Here is a 25703-nt window from a genome sequence, read left to right as displayed (position 1 = left end):
TTTATATTTAGAAAACATCTTGTCCAACTCCCTAAGTAACATTGATGGAGGCTGATGATATTGGAGCAAATTATCTATCATCTTAACTTCACAAAAAATATCATAATGATAATGTCTACAGAGGAATACAACCAAAAAGCATTGGACAATCTGTATACAACAGCCAAACAATGGAGATTAAAACTGGATGAACAAAAGGTAAGAATAACAGAAATATCAAAAATCAAGAAACAGGCTAAATTAGTAATTTATGATATAGATGTCACACAAGTAGACAGCTTCTGCTTATTTGGGTTCCATCATAACACATGGCAGTCACTGTGATGAAGATATCATCAAGTGGATAGTTATTGCAGCAGAACATTTGTATGCTTGAATAAAAAATGTTTGGAATTTCCAGTCAGTGTCTATGACACCTAAAACCAAATTATATATTCCATTACCTTATGGTTGTGAAACATGGGTGCCTACAAAGCATCCGGAACAAAAGCTGCAAACATCTGAAAAGAAGTGCCTGTGCCATATTCTAGGCATGACAAGGCTAGATAGACTAAGAAATGACAACATCCGTAAAAGACTGAAAGCATAGTGCGTGACTACAACTATCAAAAGCCGCCAACTGCAATGGTTTGGCCGTGTTGCTAGAACAACCCCATACCTATTGCCTAAAATTGATCGCTATGGAAGAGATACTCCTGGGGGAATTCTGCACCACTGCACAAGCACAGAATTAATGTCCCCTACAGATTTCCTCCCGACACAGAACAATTTATCCTGACGGGTAGGAAAAGGGAAACTGCAATTACACCTTTCTCCCACCAGGGGCTGATGTGATGCCAGAAGAGAGGGCAGCTGGCTCACAGGCCAGAGCAGCTAGCTGCAGACAGGTAGGGGGCAGAGGCTGCCTTCCTCACAGTGTCCTGCCTTCAGGGCTAGATAAGGAGGCGTGGGATATGGCGGGGAGGGGGCAGACAGACCAAGGCACACAGGGCTGGTGTGTGGGGGGGGTCGCAAATACTGGAGTTCAGAAGGGTTAGTGAGAGTACAGATTGGGATGGGGGCACAAGAACTAGTTGGATGACAACATTGAGCCGGGGCTGAATGGGGGTGGGGGTGCAGGGCCACATGGGGACAGGGGTGGGAGGGTGCAGGGCCACATGAGGATATGTGCAGATATGCCTGGCTGAATGGGGGGTGGTGGTGCAGGGACACACAGGGACATGGGCAGATGTGCCTGACTGAATGGGAGAGGCTAGGGGTCAGCCAGGGTCTGCATGGGGGAGGCTCCCCAATTCCCTAACAATCCCCCCACAAGAAAACCTGTTCCATACTTCTCCCACCCACACCCAACAACCCTCCAGGTTCACTCCCAGGCTCCTTCCCAGCAATTACTTCCCTCTCCCACGGCTCCTTTGTTACCCTTGACTCCCCCATGTCTTTGCACTGCTTCTGAGGGGTGTGGGAAATACAGTTCTGTGCTGTAGTTTAAATGAATTATTACTCAAAAGTTCTGCATTAATAGGCCTAGTAAGGAATCTATTTGTCAAAAAACATTTCTTGAATCTTTTTTTTGTTGTCTGTATTGTTACAGAGATACTTGCTGACAGGTATTTTGAAATAAACTACCAAAATAATTGAAACTGGCATGATTATATTGTGTTACTTTGACAGGTAAAATATGCAGAATTTTAAAATACTGTGTGCAGGATTTTTAATTTCTTGGCACAGAATTCTCCCAGGAGTAAATAGCATGGTGAGAGAGACCGGGGACATCCAAGGAGACAGTGGTATAACAGTATATAAAACCATCCAGGGAACCCACCGAATTTGCTCAATTGGTGGCTCAAAATAGATGCAGATGGAATCTGCTCATAACTTTGGCCCTACCCAACCTTGGTTTTGGAAAAAGGAGATGAGGGTGATGAATGGAAGTGGGACAGAGTAGGGAGGAGGGCTTTGTCACTTGTACACCCAATAACTGTTTTTGCTAGTGAAAATAATGAAAGTTCATGTTGTGTCAAGTTTGTACATTCTTTTATATAGACCTTTCTCATTTTACCACAAAAATATGGGAAGCAAAAAGGGAAAATATCATACCCCCTCTTCACCTTCTAATGAACTTGTATCCAACATGTCAACAGAAAACTTCATATTTGAGATTACTACTAAAGGTAGCATACTGTGCACTGTGAAAACTAGACACACCCTCTAACAAAGATTTAAAGAACACTGAACTACTAGTATCACTGTTATTATTTAACACAATAAATCTTGTTCTGATGGCAGCAAACAATAGGATTTGATCAATGTTTGATTATTTCAGTTTGCATTTTTTCTCAACAATAGGAAATATAAGGAAGCACTGCAAATCAGCAGAGAGACTTAGGCGTACTCTTTATTACAGAAGAGGATGTCATTATTATACTGGCTGAGTCTTGGAATGTAGTGCTACTAGTTTGTGACCAAAAAAAAAATAAATCATGTCCTGAACATGACTCTGACCCCTTTAAATTTAACATTCTCTTCCTCAGTGAATTTGTTCAGGCCCAAACTAATACAAGTGGCTATCCACTGCTGTTATAAGTTAATTTATTCCCCAACGATAAACAGAAGTGAAACTGCAGAAATGTTCAATGTAACTTTCGGGAGTAAACTTAATCCCTTTTTATTCTTTATTATTATATTGACTTCTACAAAAGTTTTGGAGATAATATTAAAAGCTGCATTGTATCTTTTCTTGATGACATGTACGTATACATATGGGAGTGAATTCTAAATGTGCTAGAAAAAAGCAACCACTTAAGACATCAAGGGAGAAATGGCATTTACGGGTCAAAGTTCTCTATTTCTAACCTTATAAAGGGCTCTATAACCTAGTTATTAGTTGGTACTGAAAGCTCTACAGTCAGAGCATATTATATTAATTCAGTTTATAATTTCATATATCTAATGATACCAGACCATAATCATCATAGATTATCAAATACCATAATCAAATTAGCACTAAACTGTTAGGTGAAATTAAAGGTCAGAACTTAGTTAACTATGTGGTATATTCAGATATGGAGGTAATATTCATGTGACTGGAAGTATTTGCATCAACAGACTATAGTCTACTGTCTGCTTTAACGTCTGCTCCTGTGGAACTTTTTCACGTTAGAATAAAAATGTGCTCCGTCTTTATGCTTACAGACCAACTCGTAAATTCTGAGCTTGAATTTTTGAAGTGGCATGATAAAAAAGTAAATCAAATTATTTTTACTATTTTTCAAGTCCTTTCTAAGTGAATAATGCTGTTTTGTAATGCATTATTTCTAGTTTACTATAGTGTATCTAGGAATTTTTCATTGAATGCTGAACAAATTAGTTAAAAGAAATACTAAAAGATTCCTTGGAGTTTCTATTGACTAATAACCAAAGCAAAGGTTTTCAGAAATGCTGAGGAGATTTAGGAATACAAGTTTTTAATAAATATAAGGAACAAGGGAAGCGTTAACAGCTACTAGAAACCTGCAAATGGAATCTCCGTCTCAGCTGAAACATTGTGTGGAAATACAGAAGACACACAAGAAAAATGCGGTGTCGTTGCAGTTATTTTTTCAGCTGTAACAAACGAGTCCCCTTCTGTTTTAAATTTTAAATGAACACACCAGTCATGTATCACTGTATTATTTCTGCAGACCATGTCCCTTGCAATAGCTATACATTCAACTTTCAGACTTTCTTCTTGTACTGATGTCAAGAATTCTGCACCTAATCTGTTGCCCGTATTGTAGGCTGATAAACTAGGTGGTCAGGATGAAGAGAAATAGTAACACAACCGCTCCCCCATAAAACAACCTAACTTCTTCACTGGACCACACAGCCTTCCCTTAGAGACTAAACAAATCCAGTGATCCATGGAGAAGTTTTTCACAGGCCTCCAAAATTAATGAGAGAATGGCTGTCCGCGCCACTAACTATTGTAGAATATAAGGCAATCAAAATTCTGCATTATGTAGGAGTCTAGAAAAGAAAACACAGTTCTAGAATTCAACAGATTTTGTGTTTCCTAAATCAATGCAAATAAAGCTAGGTAAGTGCAGATAATCAAGTAAGAAATAGGCTCTGTCCAGCGGTGCTGGAACAATTTGTATAGTGGAGGTGCCAGGAGACACTGAACCATGACGGAAACCACTTCAAGCCACAGAGTGCAGCAACACTCCCAGCATCCCTAGTTCCAGCACATATGGGTCTATCTATTTTTTAGTGAATGCATTGCTGCATCTAACTTTTTGAATTTCATCAAGAACACTGAGTGAGAATTACTACACAGAAAAAAAACCCAAAGGAATAAAGAGCAGGACTATTGAAATGAAACTATTTTAGCCATGTTTCAGAGTAACAGCCGTGTTAGTCTGTATTCACAAAAAGAAAAGGAGTACTTGTGGCACCCTAGAGACTAACCAATTTATTTGAGCATAAGCTTTCGTGAGCTACAGCTCACTTCACCGGATGCATACTGTGGAAAATACAGAAGATGTTTTTATACACACAAACCATGAAAAAATGGGTGATCATCACTCCAAAAGGTTTTCTCTCCCTCCCCCCCCACCCTACTCTCCTGCTGGTAATAGCTTATCTAAAGTGATCACTCTCCTTACAATGTGTATGATAATCAAGGTGGGCCATTTCCAGCACAAATCCAGGTTTTCTCTCCCCCCCCCCACAAACCCACTCTCCTGTTGGTAATAATTAGCCATGCGACCATCTTTATAAAAAGATACTTCATGGCACTGAGTCATTGTTAATAAACCAACAATCACAGGAGATGACACTTTGCATTTCGGAATAGGGCTTGAAGATCAGAAAGGTGGGAAATCTAGAAAAGAAATCTGCTAGCTTCACACTCTTTGGAATTTAAGGCCCATGGAATATGTATAACCCAAGGCAGTTATACATGTTCCTAACAAATACCTAAGCAGTAAGGCCATTTCCTCACTTACAGTTATAAAGCCATGCAGAAAATTTCCCCTATGAGTCATCACATTTACAATAATATAAATGATTTTACCTGTAATAAACACGTAGCGTCTGAATTTCTTCTTCTAGGTTTTTATTCTGTTGAACAGCAGTCTCTCGCTCTTGTTGCATAGCTAGCAACTTTGCCTGCAAATAGATAGGTGATAATTTAAGAGAAGACTGTGCTGTTTTAAGCACAATGAAAAAAATACAGCAATCCTTTATGAATGTTAATTTCAGCTCTGTTGTAGGTTTGATTATACACAAAACCGTAGTCCTCTGTAATATTACCCATTTGTTCATTATTACAACATTCTTATTTAGTTGGTATACTATTGTAATTGTTTGTAAGTATTGACATCTTTCAGTTGGTAATGTTCTAAACAAATTTCCCTACTTTTCCCTTCTGCTTTTCTATATTCCCAGTCCCCATATTAATTTCTTCTTCAATTTTATCCAGCTGTTTGCCAACAAATATATTTACATGGTATTCAGAATGCTAAATCTTGAACTAAAGTACTGTTGTTAGAGTGCTAAGTAAGGGTATTGACCAGTTCCTGTAATTGTCTGAGAAGAGGTATGGAGAAATAAGTGCACGTATGTTTAATATAGGACCATAGCTTAATCACTTTGAATATTTAAAAATCTAGTACTAATAGTGATTTAGGACTCCCCAGAGTACTCAGGTTTCATATCATTTATTTAACATCTCACAGGATGATTAACTGATTTAACTACAAATAAGACTGGGCTTGCATTAGGCAGGGTTCCCTACCATTCAATATATTTTTTATTATATTGTACATTATACAGCTACTGCAGATCAACCAATTACCAGAAGTCATAGGACATAAAACCCAAAAGGGTGTGTGCAACTCCTCAGTGTACTACCATGTGTGAATTCTGTCAGTGTCCCTGGCCTTGCACCCACCAACTCCCTGAGGCTACAAAAAAAAAAGTCTTGGTGAATTCCAGACACAATAGATGAGCTGTGCATACATAGAGTGGAAGGATATGTTTCAGGCACTGGACTGGGACTCAGTAGATCTAGGTCTGCCAGACTCACTGTATGACCTTGAGCAACTCAATCTCTCTGTGCATCAATTTCCCATCTGTAAAAATGGGGATAATAATACTTCCTTTCATCCCCCTTTCTTTTGTGTATTTAGACTGCAGCTCTTCAGGACAGGCACTGTCTTTTAATATTTATATGTACAGTGCACAGCAGAGAGAGGCCCTGATATCAGTTAACCTCTAGGTGCTACTGTAATATAAACAAATTATAATAAGCTGTTAAGAGAACAGCAAGCACAGACTATTTTACTACACACATGGTCTCTTTTAGCCTTGAAAGTGAAGCATATTAATGCTTAACCTCTCAGTAACACTGATTTAGAGTGCCTGATGCTGAACGGCAATGCGCTTTGCATGAGCACTTGGAGTTGGCAAGCCCTAACTCGTGGCACTAAGAGGTTAAAGTACTCTCCAGGTGAGCTGTTTAAGTCCTGAGCCTGGTGCTGCTTACAGCTTTGCAAAGAGAACTCACAGAACACAAGAATGTTAGCCAAACTAAGCGATTTTCTATAATTATACCGTACTGTCGGTGAAACAACATACTTAAAAATTGGAAAAAACATGCTCAAATCAAAGTAGGTGGTTTGTTCTAGAGGCCAATAATTAACATCCTTGCCAATTTTCAGTGTACTGTGAAGTGTGATTGAAATGGTAGACTGGAAGGAAATGTTTGCAGCAGACACACCTACGCACAGAGAGATTAACGGCTAGTCTCTTTAGGGAAGTATACAAAAAAGTACACCTACCATTCAAGTCACGCTTTTCAGGACAAAGTTCAGAAGACATTGGGGCTTGAGACTCTTATTTATGCCAACTTTGTACCAGTCTAACTCCACTGATTTCATTGGAGTTTCACCTGATTTACACCAGCATAAATGAGAGGAGAATCCAGCTCACTAGACTCAATATAGTCAAAAATAACAAAAACAGAAAAGTAATAGGCATGTTGCCAATCTTCTCGCATGTGATTTGTGGGGGTGGATAACAAAAAATTTCAGCCTGGGTACGTGATCATGACAGGGAAGGGGGACTTAGCTGGGAGTGGGGTGAGAGAGAAGGCAAGAGCAAGCACCAAGCAGTGAGGGTACTTATCTGGGATGTGGGAGACCGGTTCAAGTTCTTGCTCCAGCTATTCTGGGGTGGTCTTTCTCCTCAATTGCACCTGATGGAGCTATTCCACTCGTATAAGTAATCAAACATTCAGCAGGCCAGGGAAAGACTGATTCTATAGCTCTATGGTTATAGCACTCACCTAGGATGTGGGAGAGGTGGGTTCAAGTCCTTGTTCTGACTAATTTGGAGATTATATAGTGGAAGAGAAAGTCCTGAAGATTGTTTCAGTAGTGGAGAGGCTCAACTGTTTACGCTTGGTACAGCTGTGGGGTGATGAGGGCATATGAGTCTAAGCTACCTTTCTACTCCCTCAATCCTGAGCTAAATGAAAATTGGCAGCACATAGCCAGCAGAGAATTGCCCTGCATTACAGATACTCCCTTTTTGGCCTAGGTGTGCTGGCTCCATGCCCTGCACCCACTGTCCCCCTCTAAGATGTGGGGGTGCACTGCATTTATACTCCACTAGCAGAAGGTCTATTAAGGGCCAAATGCTAGTGTAGGGATTTAGACCTCTCTCACAACAGATCTAAGCAGAAATGGAGCTAGAGCTGGCCTGAGAATCACGATATTGTAACTGGCTCCCTGGCACAACTCTCCTGTGCCCAGTCGAGATCTGGTGTCCATAAACATTTATGACTTAAAAAATAGTTGAAATGTTTGAACAGGATGGAAAGTTGTTACTGTGTTCCAGCAACAGAATTTTGATTAAGCTGAGGAGAGAAGAGGGCATGGAAAATCAACATTAATTTGACGTAGGCAGCAAATTTTACAGAGTGCTGATCTTTCCTCCTCAATTTTGAAAGTGGTACCAAAATTCAGCTGTGTATATCCTAATGACCTAAGTGATAGTCACAAAATAAAGGACCCTGCATACTGCATTATCAGGGGATGCTTTCTAATTATTTAAAAAATGCTCAACATACTGAATAAAATTCCGACCCCTTATCTGCACTGTGGGACATCTATGGCATGTTACATGCATGTATCACATGATGAACTCCTCTTGACATCAAGGAAAGCGTCTCATGGGGAATAAGGCTCCAGTACAGTACTTAAATATGTGCATAACTTTAAGTCCTTGAGTAGTCCCATTGAGTTTAACAGGATTACTTACGTACTGAAAGTTACGCACATGCTTCAGTACTTGGCCAAAGCGGGGCCTAACTGCAGAACGTATAATAGAGATCCCAAGCGGAGAGGACAACTGTGACTTTCTACTGCCACAGACACAATTTCTGAAAAGTACAAGGAAAGAGGTGTAACCAGCCCTCAAGTGGTTGCATATCTAGGGTTAAATCCTCAGCCCTGCCTTTGGTTGCTTTGCATTGCTGAGGTAGATCAAAGCAGCCAGAAAGCTAACCTAATCCTAAAGGGGCAGCTGAAGATTCCCCCTGGCCTGGGTGGAACAAAGTTGGTGTAGCTGGCTTATACCACCTGTGCCCCCTCTTGCTGGAGGGGGCATGGCAGGATTTAGGGGGTGGTTCAGATCCATTGACTGGCTGACATTCCTCAGGGGCACAAACGGGATAGATCTCAATAGAGAATATAACTCTTATTAGTTCGTATCTAGAAATTTTAATCAGCAGGAACAGCAAATTAAACTGTTTCACTCTGCAATCTAATACCACGCTCCCCAACCCAATCCTTACTCTGTTATTTAATACTGTCCAGGGATATTTGCAGCAGACATGTAAATGACAACACTCATAGCGGTCTGTGTTTTGCCTTAGTCTTAAGGTTGCAGACAACAAATCCTGCATTAGAATTCCCTGTCTGTCTCACATGAATATTACTGCTACATCACATGATCATTCATTTCTGAAAACTTCAGTCATGATTCAGTATTATGGATATAGGCCAGAACAAACATTTTCCAGATAGTACAGTCAGGGAAGAATATGGCTTTTATTGCTCTATCAAAGAAAAGGAAAGGGCTGAACAGCAATTTTGAGCAGGTAGTGCACACATGATTTGTTTCATTGTAATAAAAGCAAATTGAGCCTGATGCTAGTTAACCCATGTAAAGAAAAGTGTTTTGTAACATTTTGTTTATGACTTTAGTTCCATAGTCTTCCCCTTACACGATCACCTCACACTGGGGAGTGTGGCATAAAATATTATTATAGCAAATATTTTACATGTAGGAGCTAACTATGTGCCCATAAAAATACTACATGCTAATTCTAGTATGTTATCACATTATGGAGGCAAATTGATACATGAAAAGTTCACATTCCTCTGAATTAAAGTTACCTTAAGAACCTGCCTATTTTACCTTAGATACATTGATAACATTTCCTGAGTATCTGCAGTAACATTTTTTAATATCCTATACTTTAGGAAATACCTGAAATATTGCAAATGCAGAGGTAAAATGAGTTAGTTATCTCAAGTGCAATCCAAGGCAAATACGCGTGATTAATACATGGAATGTACCACCCTGAAATATTTTATTGCATATGGTATTTCTGAAAACCAAAGGACTGTTTTAATCACATAGTGAAGCGGCATAGGGTGAAATCTTGGCCCTACCGAAGTCAATGGCAGACTCCTACTGACTTCAGTAAAGCCAGGATTTCACCCTTAGTTTCTGTGGATTTAAGCACATAATCTCTAAAACCCAAAAGTCACATGTAATCTATTCAGCACATATGGATTATTACATATGCAAACTAGATAGTTTATTTCAGGCAGAAGGCCATCTTAGCCCTGGTCTACGCTACAGGGTTAGGTTGAATTTAGCCGCATTAGGTCGCTTTTATAATGAATGCATTTACACAAGCAACCCCGTTTCGCTGACCTAAAGGGCTCTTAAAATCGACTTCTGTACTCCTCCCCGGCGAGGGGAATAGCACTAAAATTGACCTTGCTGGGTTGAATTTGGGGTAGTGCAGACACAAATTGACGTTATTGGCCTCCGGGAGCTCCCAGAGTGCTCCATTGTAACTTTGGACAGGACTTTCAACTCCGATGCACTAGCCAGGTACACAGGAAAAGCCCTGGGAACTTTTGAATTTTGTTTCCTGTTTGGTCAGCATGGTGAGCTCAGCAGCACAGGTGACCATGCAGTCCCCCCAGAATCGCAAATGAATCATAGAATAACAGAGTTGGAAGGGACCTCTGGAGGCCATCTAGTCCAACCCCCTGCCCAGAGCAGGACCAATGCCAACTAAATCATCCCAGCCAGGGCTTTGTCAAGCCTGACCTTAAAACCTTCTAAGGAAGGGGATTCCACCACCTCCCTAGGTAACGCATTCCAGTGTTTCACCACCCTCTTAGTGAAAAAGTTTTTCCTAATATCCAACCTAAATCTCCCCCACTGCAACTTGAGACCATTACTCCTTGTCCTGTCATCTGCTATCACTGAGAATAGTCTAGATCCAAATGAGCTCCAGCATGGAGTGAACGGGAGACACTGGATCTGATTGCTGTAAGGGGAGAAGAATCTGTGCAGGCAAAACTCCGATCAAAAGGAAGAAATACTAATATATATGCCAAAATCGAACAGGGCATGGTGGAGAGAGGCTACAACAGGGACACACAGCAGTGCCATGTGAAAGTCAAGGAGCTCAGGCAAGCCTACCAAAAGACAAAGGAGAGAAATGGTCACCCTGGGTCAGAGCACCATACATGCCACTTCTATGATCAGCTGCATGGCATTCTAGGGCGGGACCCTAACACTACCCCACCACTGTCCGTGGACACCTGCAAAGGGGGAGTCTCACACAACAAGGAGGAGGATTTTGTGGATGAGGAAGAGGAGGAGGAGAATGGGCAGCAGGCAAGCGGGGAATCCATTCTCCCTGGCAGCCAAGACCTTTTCATCACCCTGGAGCCAATACCCTCCCAAGACGGGATCCCCGACCCTGAAGGCGGAGAAGGCACCTCTGGTGAGTGCACATTTGTAACTATAGTACAGGGTTTAAAAGCCAGTGTTTAATGTTTGATTTTCTCTGAAGACTTGGGATGCATTCGTGGCCAGTACAGCTACTGGAAAAGTCTGTTAACGTGTCTGGGGATGGAGCGGCAATCCTCCAGGGACATCTCCATGAAGCTCTCTTGGAGGTATTCTGAAAGCCTTTGCAGAAGGTTTCTGGGGAGGGCTGCCTTATTTCGTCCTCCACGGTAGGACACTTTACCACGCCAAGCCAGTAGCAAGTAGTCTGGAATCAGCACAAAGCATGGCAGCGAATGGTCCTGGGTTTTGGTTGCATTCAAGCAACATTCGCTCTTTATCTTTCTGTGTTAGCCTCAGGAGAGTGATATCATTCATGGTCACCTGGTTGAAATAAGGGAATTTTTGTAAGGGAACAGTAGCGCTCCCCTAAAAGGGATCATCCCATAGCCCCACACGGTGGGGGGAGAGGTAAAGGGATCATCCCAAATAGCCACACGGAGGGGTGGAGGAAGGTGTGTGCTGTACATCCACCCGAAAACCGCAGCTCCTCCTTTTAAATGGCAAACCCAACTGGCATTGCGTGCTATGGGAAAGGAGGATGCTGCAGTTTGAAAACATTCCCACATGTTATGAAGGCGTCAGAAGCCAAACCAAGTACCCTTTGGCTTACCATGGCTGCCTGGAAACCGAATTCTGTTGCCCAGCCATGTGTGATGTGTCACCATACCGGCCGGCGCTCAATATAAAAGGCAAAATGTGACCTTGTACCTAAAGCACATGTGCTGTCTGCTGTGAATTGCTTGATTAATTGTGAAAGAGTCTCCCTTTTGTTCTCAGAAATGTATCATCTTAAATTTTACTCTCCCTTTTTATCCCCCTGCAGGTGCAAATGTTTCTATGCTCCCCCTATCATCTCCGTCCCTGAGGTTATCGCATATTAGAAGGTGAAAAAAACACACTCGTGATGACATGTTTTACGAGCTCATACAGTCCTCCTGCACTGATAGGGCACAGCTGAACGCTAATCGGTGTTCCACTGTATCAACCAGCCCCACTGCTGCCATGATGTCCCAATTGCCACAGCCTGTGCTTTTAGGAACGTCTGTGTCCTATGTCCTCATAATCGTCCTTGTGCTGCCGTCTCTTAGCCAGGTTCTGCACATACCGCAGTATAATGTGCAAGGTGTTTACAATGCTCTCAAACAGCAGCAGTGAGATGAGTGGGCTCCATTCTTGCCGTGCTATGGAATCTGCATGGGTAACCCAGGAAAAAAAGTTGTGAAATGATTGTCTGCAGTTGCTTTCACAGGGGGAGGGAGGGGAGACTGACGACACGAACCCAAAACCACCCACAACAATGTTTTTGCCCCATCAGGCATTGGGAGCTTAACCCAGAATTCCAATGGGCAGCAGAGACTGCGGGAACTGTGGGATAGCTTCCCACAGTGCACCGCTCCGTGAGTCGATGCTAGCCAAGGTAGTGAGGATGTACTCCGCCGACTTAATGCGCTTAGTGGGGACATACATAATTGACGGTATAAAATTGATTTCTAAAAATTGACTTAGATAAAATCAACCTAATTTCGTAGTGTAGACATACCCTACGTGTCAACAAAAGTGCTTCAATTGTCACAGCACCAAGTAGTGCATTCAAAACCAGATGTCAGATTGGTTTCTGCAGGCAGGTAATGTTATATGCAGAGATTACAACAGATTCCAGGCAGAAATAGTTTTATTATGAAATCTAGCTACAGGCAATTTTTTAAAACAACAAGAATCCTGTATATGGAGGCCTAGCAAGTAATTTCTTGTATCACCAATCATAACACAAACTGTGAAAAGGTGAGAAAACCACAGACGCCATTTGCATATATCAGCAAACAGTTATTCCTAACTGATTTAGAAGCCCAAATCTCTATTAGGCTTTCAACTACCTGAAAGGGGGTTCCAAAGAGGATGGATCTAGACTGTTCTCAGTGGTAGCTGATGACAGAACAAGGAGTAATGGTCTCAAGTTGCAGTGGGGGACATTTAGGTTGGATATTAGGAAAATCTTTTTCACTAGGAGGGTGGTGAAACACTGGAATGCGTTACCTAGGGAGGTGGTAGAATCTCCTTCCTTAGATATTTTTAAGGTCAGGCTTGACAAAGCCCTGGCTGGGATGATTTAGTTGGGGATTGGTCCTGCTTTGAGCAGGGGGTTGGACTAGATGACCTCCTGAGGTCCCTTCCAACCCTGATATTCTATGATTCCTCAGTGCATGAGCCACTTTTGAAAACAAGACTTGGGCTCCTAAGTCAGTTAGGCCTTGCAGTGCTGAGTGAAGCACCACTTTAACACCTTTTAAAGTCTGGATCTTTGTGCTTGTGACAGGTGCTAGCTTGGTACCACAGGTGACAAAGTGGTGTGGGAAAGTTTCAGTGTTGATACCTGTTGTCCAACGAAAGGGCTCCCGTGACATCAAGCTAGCACCTGTCACAAGCACAAAGGCCAAGACTTTAAAAAGTGGTGCTTCACTCAGCACTGCAAGGCCTAACTGACTTAGGAGCCCAAGTCTCATTTTCAAAAGTAAATTAAGCACTTAGGCTCCTCCGTGCTTTTGAAAATGAGACTTGGGCTCTTAAGTCAGTTAGACGTTTCAGTGCTGAGCAAAGCAATGCCTAAATACTTTTATAAATCTGGACCTAAGTTTGTTCATCATTCCCTGTTCCAAAATACACCACACATCTCTCTTGGAAATCTTGAGAGTGACTTAGGACCGAATGGCCATGTACAATAAGTGAACAATCCCTCTAGCATCCAGATCAGGGTTGAAGTACATTGGTGGGGGGACCTACAGAAGCTAACACTGCTGCTGTCATAGGTTATAATTAGGCTTAAATTTCACCGTACATGCACAAACAGATGAAAAATATTTCCATCAATAATTAATCAAAATTTACAGTTATGCAAAGTAAGAAAAATGCTGTTTGAGAACTTGTTAGAGTTTGATTTAAGCAGGTTTAATTTGTGTTTTTTAATGTGATGTTGATAATTTGTGTTTTAATGGTTATAAAGCTTTCACATTTAAAATCTCAGTGTCTGTTGTCATTAAATACTTAGTGTCTCACCCCCTCATAATTTCCCACAGCTGTGAACATTTAAATTGATAATCTAAAAAAATACTTAAAAATAAAAGGATACTATCTTTCAAAATTATAAAAAAATAAAAATCAAATTCTGCCAACTCTAGTTATATCTGTGTTGTAGACAAAGTATCTGTTTTCAGAGCTGTTAGTCCAATATCTTTCACAATCACTAAATTTCCCTTTGAAAGGAAAAATCCACACATTTAAATTCTTCACTCCTCATTCAAGTACAAAAAGTCAATTCAGGTAATTAAGCAAAATACTGTACTCAATGAAAAGCAGTTAACCAATTTGTGTTGAATGCTTACAATTTATGCTAAATGGGAAAACATAGTTTTTGCTAATTTCATTGAGCAAACAAATAATTAATATATCCCAAAGTAATACTTTTTCATTCATAGTGCCAAAATCATATATACCACTCTGAGGCACTTCTGCTGAGAAGAACAGTGTCAGAGTTTTGTTGTTGTTTATATTGACTATTTGAAACTATTAAATGAGACCGTACCAAAAAATTCAGTTACATCATGAACAGTTCACAAAGATCACTATCCTACAAAGAATCACAAACATGAGTAGGCCTGTTGACTTCAGTGGCATTGCTCACGTGAGTAATTTTTTGCAGGATTTGGGTAGGCAAGGAGGGGGAGTTTGGGTTAATGTCTATTTGTATATACACGGCCTGTGTTCGTGAAAGGGAAATTGAGCTATTAGTATGCACAGGCACACAAAAAAAAAATCTAATTAGATATTATCATCTATACATAACACAGAATCAAAATGCTGAGTTTAATACTAAGACTTTAGACAAATACGTCACTCTTAAGAAAAGAGCAAAGAAATTATCAACACAGAATCAATATATCTGTGATTAGGAAATTTAGGATTAGTAAAGAGTCAATGTTTATATCTCAAATAAACAACAGAGGTGAGCATTCTGCAAGTATCAAGACACTTGTCACTATAGGAGCTTCTTTTGCAATGGACTTGTATAGGAGCCCATTTTGTATGTGTGTTCTCCTTTGATATTTGAGGCTCCAATCAGACCACCTAGCGAAACATTTTGAGCTCAGTCCCAAACTGCGCCATCTTGCTTGGCATATTCGGAAAAGGAAGGAAAAAGTAGCTTTAAGCCATCTTTCTGCTCTCCCAATTCTGTGACGGGCTGGGGGTTGAACTGATCCCTGACTCAGTTTAGAGCAGCCTAAGGGCTGCATTAACTTGATCCATCTCATAATGACACTGGTTAAACTAAAGACTGCTGAGACACAATCTATGTAGGCCCCTGGAATGTCTCGTATGCTGCAGGAATCCTCTACAGACAATTTATGGTGGCTTTAGGGTTCCTTGCACCATTCCAGTGATACAAAAGGACCAATCATAGTGGGGCTATGGATTTGTCCTTTATGATTTATCATGACCTGTTCTGAATATAAATATCACCAAAATCTTTATTCTGAATTATGCTTTTTTTCTCACCCAAATACAAGTCCAGCCAGGAATTCTGATTAAGATATACCTATTAAAACATTATGGGAGCCCTCAAAAAAACATTTAGCTGTTGCAGAAGATGCTACTGAGGATTCAATAGGTGACACTCTTCCTCCTGAATCCATATGGGATAAACACCTCCATATGGGGTTCTGGAGCACTATACTATAGGAAGTGCAGTCTTATAGATCAGACATAAAAACAAGGTTCTGATGCTAAAGATTCCTGGCACTTTTTGCGAGAAAGGTGGATATGTCCTTAATTAAATTTCAGTTGCGGTAACTGCATTCTTCCTTACTAAATTTCCACGTAGCTTCAATTGAAAACAATTTTCTTTTTCAATTGCTATCCTTAGCTGTGGTGTGCAGTTGCTGTGCACTGTTAAACCTCTGTCACCTTTCAACGCATGGGTACATTTCAGCAATGAAAGAAGGAATCCTTGCGTATTTGATAACACTTATAAGCATTTGAAATTTGGAAGGTGAAAAGAACAAAATGTTAATATATTCTATTTAAAATTACAGTTTTGCAAAGCCAAGCAAACACATTTGGAAAAACAAATCCTTTTATTAATGAACTGTCAAATGCTCTGACACATTTCCATATCTATAATCCAGTGCAGAAGGCATATTTTTTGCATTAGACTTGTGAAATGCTATTGAGCCCATTTCAGTCACCACAGACAAAATTACAGTGTGAAAAAGTCATGTCTTGTTAAACCCACACAGTAAACATTTCCCGATATAACAGTGTCCTTCTATAGTTAGAATTTTAGCCAACAGTTTTGTTTTTGTTTGTTCAAAGGATGTCTCATACTTTCTCACTGCACCTACTGTACACTTCATCACCTGAACACCTGCAACTAAACTGGTCTTGCCAACAAAATTTTTTAAAATTATGCAACCTGTATTCTATCAATGGCAAGCACTTGGGTAGAATTTCCTCGATACCTTTCAACATAACCAACAGACAATTAAAGAACTGAGTGTATAGTAATATTTGCCAACTGAAAAGTTAGGGAAACCAGTTTAATCAAGTGATCTTCACTGACATTTTAGCAGTGTTTTTGAGCCTTAGCTGAATGTTTTAAATATAATGTATAAGGATTAACTTTAAATAATGGTTCATGGAAAATATTTTGTCGTCTAATTCAGGCTATACAATCTGTAATATGGGTCTAACTTTCATAATACTTGAGGCACAAGATCCATTAATATTTGAGCACCTCTTTTGCATGTATGAAGCAAGTACTTAAATGCATGCAAATCTTAGCCTCGATTTAAGAAAATTAGGTTCTGAGAGAGGAATCCTGCCCCATTTAAGTCAATGGGAGTTTTGCCATTAACTTACATATGCATTCACACAACTTCTATTTAGACATAGATATATCAAATAAATATACATATGCTGTATTGTATGAAGGGGAAAATAGATAGGATAGGATGTGTGTGCATGCTCTCTTTCTTTCTCTGATTTTATGTTTACTAACAGATACTATAAATGTAAAGACTGTAGAATTCTTTCCAAATCTATACTATGAAAGCTGAGATGCTATCTATTCCACAGTGGTAAAGGATTTTCACTTTTAAACTGACCAACACACATAGATTTTATGGAGCGATGAAAAGATCCTGGTTCCATTTGCACAACCCAATTTATGAAGGACCTGGACTGCAAGAGTAAAATTCTTCAGATGACCAGCCCTTTAGAATGACAACATTCTTTTTTTTGTGGGGGAAAGGGGTCCAATGATATAAAACATATATAGAAAAGGTGACACCCACCATCCTCTTTTGGAGGCGGCAAGAGTTGGCAGCCCTATTGCCTAGGCACACCGCTGTGGATTTCAGCCATTGTATGGAACTCTACAAAATGCTTTTGATCCATTTTATCTTGCAACTTAGCAAAGAAATGTTGCAATAAGAAACACCAACAAAGATCTGAAAAACTTAAGCTCTGGATTACCATATTGTGTTCTATTGCTATTCAATGCGTCAGACAAAGGCAGTGGTGTTCAAAGTAGAAAAAAGAAAAAAGAAACTGGTCACAGAAAGTGCAGAGCACAAAGTAAATAATATTCCTCCACATCCCCACTCTTTCATAGATTGGTTGTTAAAAGAGTTGCAGCAATTAGGCTTTTGTTAATTACCAGCTGTTGAAACAGATGTGTTGACTGTGCTTATTAGCCAACAGCTGGGGCAGGAGAACAATTGATGCTCCCTAAAACCAACAGCCAGCTGCCTTGCAGTAATTATCTCCAATCAATAATACAGGTGATAAAGGCAATAAAAAGCTTATATCTATGAGTTTCAATAACTAAGGCACTGTTAATACATATTACTGGAATCTATGGTTATTTTTAGAAAATGAGAAAAATAGTAACTTGTTATGGCTGCCATGTGCATTATATCATTTAAGGGGCAAGTGTCATGCAAACACTAACTGAGGAATACACAGCAGAAACAGACACTTTAAATTCTTTTCACTAGCTTGCCATATTTCAAATGTCTGCCTATCTTTAAGGGCTGTTCTCTCTTTCTCAGCTGGCTCTGTGACTGGTTTTTATTTACATTTAATGGACATCCTTACCATATACCTTTTCCCTAACTTCACTGTACATCACTTGATTTTTAAAAAATATATATAAACACTAATTCTAGGTGTTAGGAAATAGCATTATACAACATATAATGAAAATGGTGTGGTCTAGTGGTTAGGGCAGTGGTTTGGTTCTCAAGAGACCAAACTAGACCACTGACTCCTGAGGCAAATAATTTACTTTGTGTTCAGTTTCTTCAGCTGTAAAATGGGATAATAATGCTTGCCCAGTTTAGTATACTATTTTAAGATTGTTGTCTACCAGGTGCTATATAAATGCAAAGTATTACAGTATGCTATTGTGAAGGGACATTAAATATTTTCTCTAATTCAAGTAGATCAAAAGGATCAAAATGTATAGACCATATAGTGGCATAACACCATTCAGATCTACACTGGTGGTGGCCACCTGCATAAAAGAAAATTTCTGAATGAATCATACTACATCAGCGTATATAGTCATATGGTTTTTATTTCATTTTGTTCCTGCTTTGTTTTACATTTTCTCATCTCTATGGCCTATTAAAGTGCATTAAAAAAAGAAAAGCAATGGAAAATAATAGTTTTTAGACCATTTATATTAGCCAGGCAGTTCATCTCAGGCCAACAAAAGACATGTCTACAACAATGTACAACCATGTCTATTCACTAATTAGTCTGCACTTAAAGACACTGCCTTACTGAAAACAAGGATTAAGGCTGGTTGAATACTTGCCCTTTCATAGACCTCCCTTATGTCTCTGTTGGGTCATCATAAGCAGCTTGTTCACTCAGCTTTAAGTAGAGAAGCTTGACAACCAGTTCTGCCCTCATCAGTAGGCATTGGGGCAATTCATAGGAAGTACAGAAACTTTAAGGAAACTTAAAGAAATCAGCCAACCAAAAGTGTTTCATCTAAATGTATTTGTAAAACTGCAAATATATTAATTCTATATTAACTACTTATAAAGCAAGAAGCATTGTAAACTACATGGTACAGAATCCTAAAGTAAAAACAAAGTATATTCCAATCCCCACTTTCCTACTCCAAAAGAAAAAGAAGTGCTTTTAATGGAATCAAGAGTCATGGAAACAGATCTCTGCACATACACCTTTACATCCATTAATATGCTTTCAGTTCATACTGTAAAAGAAACACCCGATCAAGCATGAGTATAAATATCAGTTTTCTGTTTTTAGAAGAATGCCTAAAACAAAGTAACCCCCCCTTCAGCTACTTTAATTTCCATTAGGAACAATTGTACAATGTTGGAGAGTAGGCAAACACCACAACAATAAGCCACAGCAAGGTGTTTTTGAACCATCCGAGAATTGTATCAAATGCTTAATAATACTAATACACATATTGATGGGACATTGCTATTAGACTTTAAACGTAATTGAAGTTAAAAACCAAAACAAAACACTTCAAATACAAAACATGATTCGTGGCAGAAACAGAACAGAAAAAAGTTGGGAAAAAATACACTCTGTCTTTACTACTTTGGAGCTTGCACAGACCTCTTCTCTATTGTATTCTTAACTTTTCTTTCTTTGCACTCCCCAAACTGCCTGAACTATTTGGACTCTTCCTCTTGTACCTATTCCTCATGATTCCTGCTGACCTTTAAGATGCAGTTTGTTTCTTCATAGCCATTTCTATTGTAGAAATGAAATTAGGAATATTAAATATCTTCCAAGTTAGATTTTAGAGTAGGAAATGACATCTGAAAATGGCACAATGGTCACAAATGGTCACCTGCTGCCTAAAGGTTCCTGAGGGTGGGGTGGAAGAGTAAATAAGCTGTTTTAAACCACCACTTTTCATTCTCTTTTCTCCTCCCTCTGCATAGATGCCTCTCCCCTACAGTACACATCCCTGCAGCTTCTGGGCCGTCACATAGCTTTCCCCCTCAGAAGGCACGGTTTGGCTCCCTACATTCTCTTTTATATCCATGTATGATTTGACGGGGACAAGGAGAGGGAAAGGGTACAAGTTGTGGCCTGGCTCCACTCTGCTAAGAAATGACTAAGATCTAGATGGTACTGGGAGGGGATATTTGGTGGAGAAGTGGACAGCACAGGACTACTAGTCCCTAGGAAGAGCTCAGGGAAGGATTATACCTAAGACTGAAAGATACTTTTAGTTAAATTAGGCTAGACCTGCTGCTATCAGGACATTTTTCGAGTTTTATCAATTTTAAAAAAATTTATTTTTTTTGACGGCTGCAGCAGCAACAGCAGTAGTAAGTGGGAGCTGAAAGACGAGGAATTCACCATTAGCATTAGGAGTTGTCACACCTAAGCAGGGACAGGACCCATGACCTTTGACTGTAGATGCATACCTTTTGGGGTTGGGGAGACCTGCCTAACATTCTAAAGTTCTTAGAAACTGGGATTACCAAACCACCTGCATGAATTTATTATAACCAACACTTTACCTCTATAGAATAAATTACTGAAACATAATCCAACAGTAACAAGCTACCTTATAGTGTGTACTGTTTGGCCCTTAGCATACTACTAGGACACTTGAAGGCACCTGGACTTAGAGGCCTCATAGTTGCAACAGTCCTACGGTGAGCACTAAGCCCTGGTCTACACTAGGACTTTAGGTCAAAATTAGCAGCGTTAAATCGATGTAAACCTGCACCCCTCCACACGATGAAGCCCTTTTTTTCGACTTAAAGGGCTCTTAAAATCGATTTCCTTACTCCACCCCTGACAAATGGATTAGCGCTTAAATCGGCCTTGCCGGGTTGAATTTGGGGTACTGTGGACACAATTCGACGGTATTGGCCTCCAGGAGCTATCCCAGAGTGCTCCATTGTGACCGCTCTGGACAGCACTCTCAACTCAGATGCACTGGCCAGGTAGACAGGAAAAGAACCACGAACATTTGAATCTCATTTCCGGAGACTGCGGGAACTGTGGGATAGCTACCCACAGTGCAACACTCCGGAAGTCGACACTTGCCTCGGTACTGTGGAAGCACTCCGCCGAGTTAATGCACTTAATGCACATAGAGCATTTTCTGTGGGAACACACACACTCGAATATATAAAACCGATTTCTAAAAAACCGACTTCTATAAATTCGACCTAATTTTGTAGTGTAGACATACCCTAATAGTCCAGGAAGGCACACCCTAACTTGGAACAATTAAGGCAACATTGCACAATTAAGACAAACCTTCTTAGCCTTAAGAATTACATGAAAAGCTAACTAAGGAAAGGTGATCTGGATGAAATTAGGATAAAGTGGGTGCACAACTGATTGAAAGAGTTCGCCGTCAAACCAGGAGGGAATATCTAGTGGAGTCATGCAGCAGTCAGTCCTGGGTCTGGTACTATTCAATATTTTCATTAGTGACTTGGATAATGGAATTGAGTGTATGCTTATAAAATTTGTGAATGAGACCACACTAGAAGGGGTTGCAAGCACTTTGGAGGACAGGGTTAAAATTCAAAACTACCTTGACAAATTGGAGAATTGGTCTGAAATCAACCAGATGAAATTCAGTAAAAACAAGTGCAAACTACTATACTTAGTAAGGAAAAATCAAATGCACCGCTACATGGGGAATAACTGGTTAGGCAATACTGAAAAGGATCTGGGGATTATAGTGGATCACAAATTGAATATGGGCCAATAATGTGATGCAGTTGAGAAAAAGGCTAAAATCATTCTGGGGTGTGTTAACAGTTGTGCCATTCATAAGACTGTGATGTCACTGTACTGTGAGCCAGTATGCACGGGTGAGGCCTCGGATGCAGAAATGTGTCTTTAAGAAAGATGTGGACAAACTGGAGTGAGTCCAGTGGAGAGCAATAAAAATGATAAAAAGTTTAGAAAACCTGACCTGTGAGGATATGTTAAAAAAAAAACCTGGGCAAGTTTGGTCTTGAGAAAGAAGGGTGAGGGGGGACCTGATAACAGTCTTCAAATGTGTTAAGGACTGTTATAAAGAGGATGGTGATCAACTGAACTCAGCTGAAGGTAGGACAAGAAGTAATTTGCTTAATCTGCAGCAAGGGAGATTTAAGTTAGATATTATCAGAAACTTTTTGACTATAAGGATAGTTAAGCTCTGGCATAGGTTTCCAAGGGAGAACAGGTTGGACAAACACCTGTCAGGGATGGTCTTGGTCCTTCCTCAGCATGAGGGACTGGACTAGACAACTTCTCATGGTGCCTTCCAGCCCAACATTTCTATGATATGCTCTGAATTCATACTCAACCGGACCACATTCTGTCTTCTGCTACATTCATGCAATCCCACTGAATAAGGCTCAGAACAAAATCTGACCCATTGAATTTATTCCAATGCATTTTTATATCTCTTGTACTCGAATTAATCTTTACCTTGCTAATGAAACATGTACACGTCAGCACTGTACACACTATGGGGTTATCCTATTTATCCAAATCTATAGTATGTCATAAACAATAAGAACAGTTCCCTAAAAAAATGTTAAACTGATGCTTGTGACCATAACAAATCCTTTTTGATATCTCATCAAATGTTGGTAAATGTTCCAATCAATCAAGCTCTCAACAAATTTTACCAGGCAACAGCTGCATTGAAACAAAGTTACTGCAGCAACAGGTAACGTCACAATGTTAATAATTGACATGCAAAGAATGAAAAGGTGAGCAAAGGATAAAGAGGACAAAGAAGAGATTTTTAGTATGAACTTATCCTGCTATGTAATCAATCAAAATTAAGATTCAGTGTATCTGCATTCAACATTATGTTAAAAGCTGAAGTAAATTTGATGTTTTGGACACTTTTTTTTAATCAATATATGATAGAAGTTGATTTGCAAAATGTGGCAAGCAAATCCTTCACTGATTTGAATCTTCCTTCGTTTGAGTCTATCAAGACAGTAAAGAGAATGCCATACTGTAGCTCCGAACGTTTACTGTACCGAAGGAAAGTGTGGTTCAATTCCTGGTTCTACAGGTTACAACAGGAATTAGTAGTGTGTTGGTAATAAATGAGCTTCTAGATTTACATATGTCTATCAAAAGGTCACACCCCTCTGAGGGAGGAACTAGATCCTAGTGACACTGTTTAGATGAAGTTGATTCGCATGACTAAATCATCAACAGCCTTGGGTGAATTCTGCTATTGTATTAACATCCAGGACTACTATTGCTAGAGGCACTGCAGCAAAGAAGCCTCAAAGAAAATAAATTAAAAAAGAACAAAAATAGTGAAATATGGATTAGATCCTTCACCACTGCATTTTTTTCTTACATGCACAAGATGATTGACTCATAGTTCATATATAAAAGTTTTAAAATGTCAATTTCCATGCTTCCAGGTAATGCTTTGCTGTTTTACACTGCTACGGAAACATGGGTAGAAGTTACATTTACTATGCACTATAACTGCATTTCAGAATTTTCTGTAAAACATGCAACCTAAACATAATTCAAGTATTGCACTTAATAAAGTAAGCAAACCTTACATTTAAGTTAATTACTACAAAGATTCTTGCAAAAGTAAGGGTTAGACCCCTAAATTATTTTCCCCCTGAAATTAAAATCCCCATTTTCATTATATATAAGGTACTGAAATTCTGTCAATTCTATTCAAAAAGATTCTGCCATTTAGATGGATTCTTTGACTACATTAGAACCTTGCTATTTATTCTACACTTTTCAGAGTGCACACAAAATACTGGTCATTTTTCCCTGTCAGCAAAGATTTATTAATGGATAGAGGCTAGAGTACAATTTTACAAAATATACTACAGATTTAATTCTACTTCATGGAATGTTGACATAAGTAATTAAAGTTGAACTGTGACTGTCAAAATAAGTTAGCCAAGTATATTTGCTCTTTTGCAGGGGTTATTAACTTAGGGCCTGATTCTACTCCCCCTCAGGTCAGTGCAAGTCTTCCCTATGACTTCAGTGGGAGCAGGATTGGGCCCTTCCTAGCTAGTTCACAATGGTCTTCACAAAATTAGAGAAACAAAGTAGGTGAGGTAATATTTTTGTTGGACCAACTTCTATTGGTGAGAGAGACAAGCTTTAGAGTCACACAGAACTCTTCTTTAGACCTTAGTTGCTCGAAGGCTTGTCTCTCTCACCATAAAATTTGGTCCAATAAGAGATATTACCTCATCCACCTTGTCTCTCTAATATCCTGAAACCAACATGGCTACAACTACGCTGCATACATTCCCAAAATTAGACTTAATAAGGGTCTTCTACATTAGTAGAAATGTTCCCACAAGGCTTCATTAATATTTCATATTAAAAGGATACCATACTTTTCCAGCCACAGCAGCATTATTTAAATACTAATATCTATTATGACTCCAGTCTCTAAAATGCCCTCTTGTAGCAACTCATTAGCTTTCTTTTTAATCTGCTTCATGGTAGTACTCTTTAAACAGGGGGGAATTTGTAAAGTAAGTATCTGATTAAGAATCTTCCACAACCCTTCCCACCCCCGTCTTTATAGCATCAAGACTCCAGGAAAATGGGTGATTTCACTGAACACATCCACTTACAGAATAAAGAATTTACATTACTACTGGAAAAATGCCAACCTCAAGAAACTGATAATAGGTAGCAATCTTTCACCTTCAGATAACCACTCATCTGACTGAGCTCCCAGCAGCGCCCACTGCTTTTACTGTCTCTGAACAACTTTAATATTTTTAAGGTACCTTAATTTTTGGACATGCTGTGCAATCTTCCCTCAAAATGTCTTTGGATATCAACAGACTGACATTAATGTTTGCTAAAAGCCATCATCACCACCACCATTTAAGATTTAGGCTGAGAGAGTTATTGCTGCAAACTGGAAGTTAGCATCTACAACAAACTTTACCACTAAGGAAAAAACACAGAAAGTAAACATTTACTCTATGATACAACGATCGTGTAGAGTTTTTGCTTCAACAGTGGGTCAAAGAAATTAACAAAAACACAGGATTTTTCATTTTACAATGAGGTTTCCAAAAGTTCCTCAAATGATTTAATCTAAACTTCAGTTTTAGCTGATCTCACACAAACTCTTTCATCCTACACACAAACCTTAAGAGACAAAAAGATCATCTTTTGCTAGAGCCACAAAATTGTCTCATTAATTCTTGTGCAGTGTATAGATTTGAAGAAGCCCACATCACGACATATTTAGCCTCACAATTTAGATTTTAATTATGGTTAAGAAGACCATTTTGTTAAGAAAGGTATTAATGCTTTTTGTACCTAACATTTATAATTACAAGAAAAAGGAAGCACAATGCTAAATAAACCTGTTTCAAGGTTAGGCTAATCCTCTAAACATATGTCTTATAAAAGTGGATAGATTTGGCAACTGATTAAGGTAAAAATAAACATACTACTGGATTTCCAGAGAGCACACCTTACCATACTGTCTTTGTTTCATTTTA

General features: G+C 39.4%; 1 protein-coding gene across 3 annotated transcripts in view; it reads right to left on the bottom strand.

The window, feature by feature from the left end:
* Positions 1–25703, bottom strand: part of MIPOL1 (mirror-image polydactyly 1) — a 286091-nt gene that overhangs the window by 68620 nt on the left and 191768 nt on the right. For all 3 annotated transcript variants that reach the window (XM_077819074.1, XM_077819076.1, XM_077819075.1), the window contains one exon: positions 5054–5148. In XM_077819074.1, coding sequence (XP_077675200.1) covers positions 5054–5148 — 95 coding nt within the window. The remainder of the gene's footprint in view (positions 1–5053; positions 5149–25703) is intronic.

This window comes from Eretmochelys imbricata, chromosome 6, assembly GCF_965152235.1.
Source record: "Eretmochelys imbricata isolate rEreImb1 chromosome 6, rEreImb1.hap1, whole genome shotgun sequence".
NCBI lineage: Eukaryota > Metazoa > Chordata > Testudines > Cheloniidae > Eretmochelys > Eretmochelys imbricata.
This window is presented reverse-complemented; position numbering and strand designations above follow the sequence as displayed.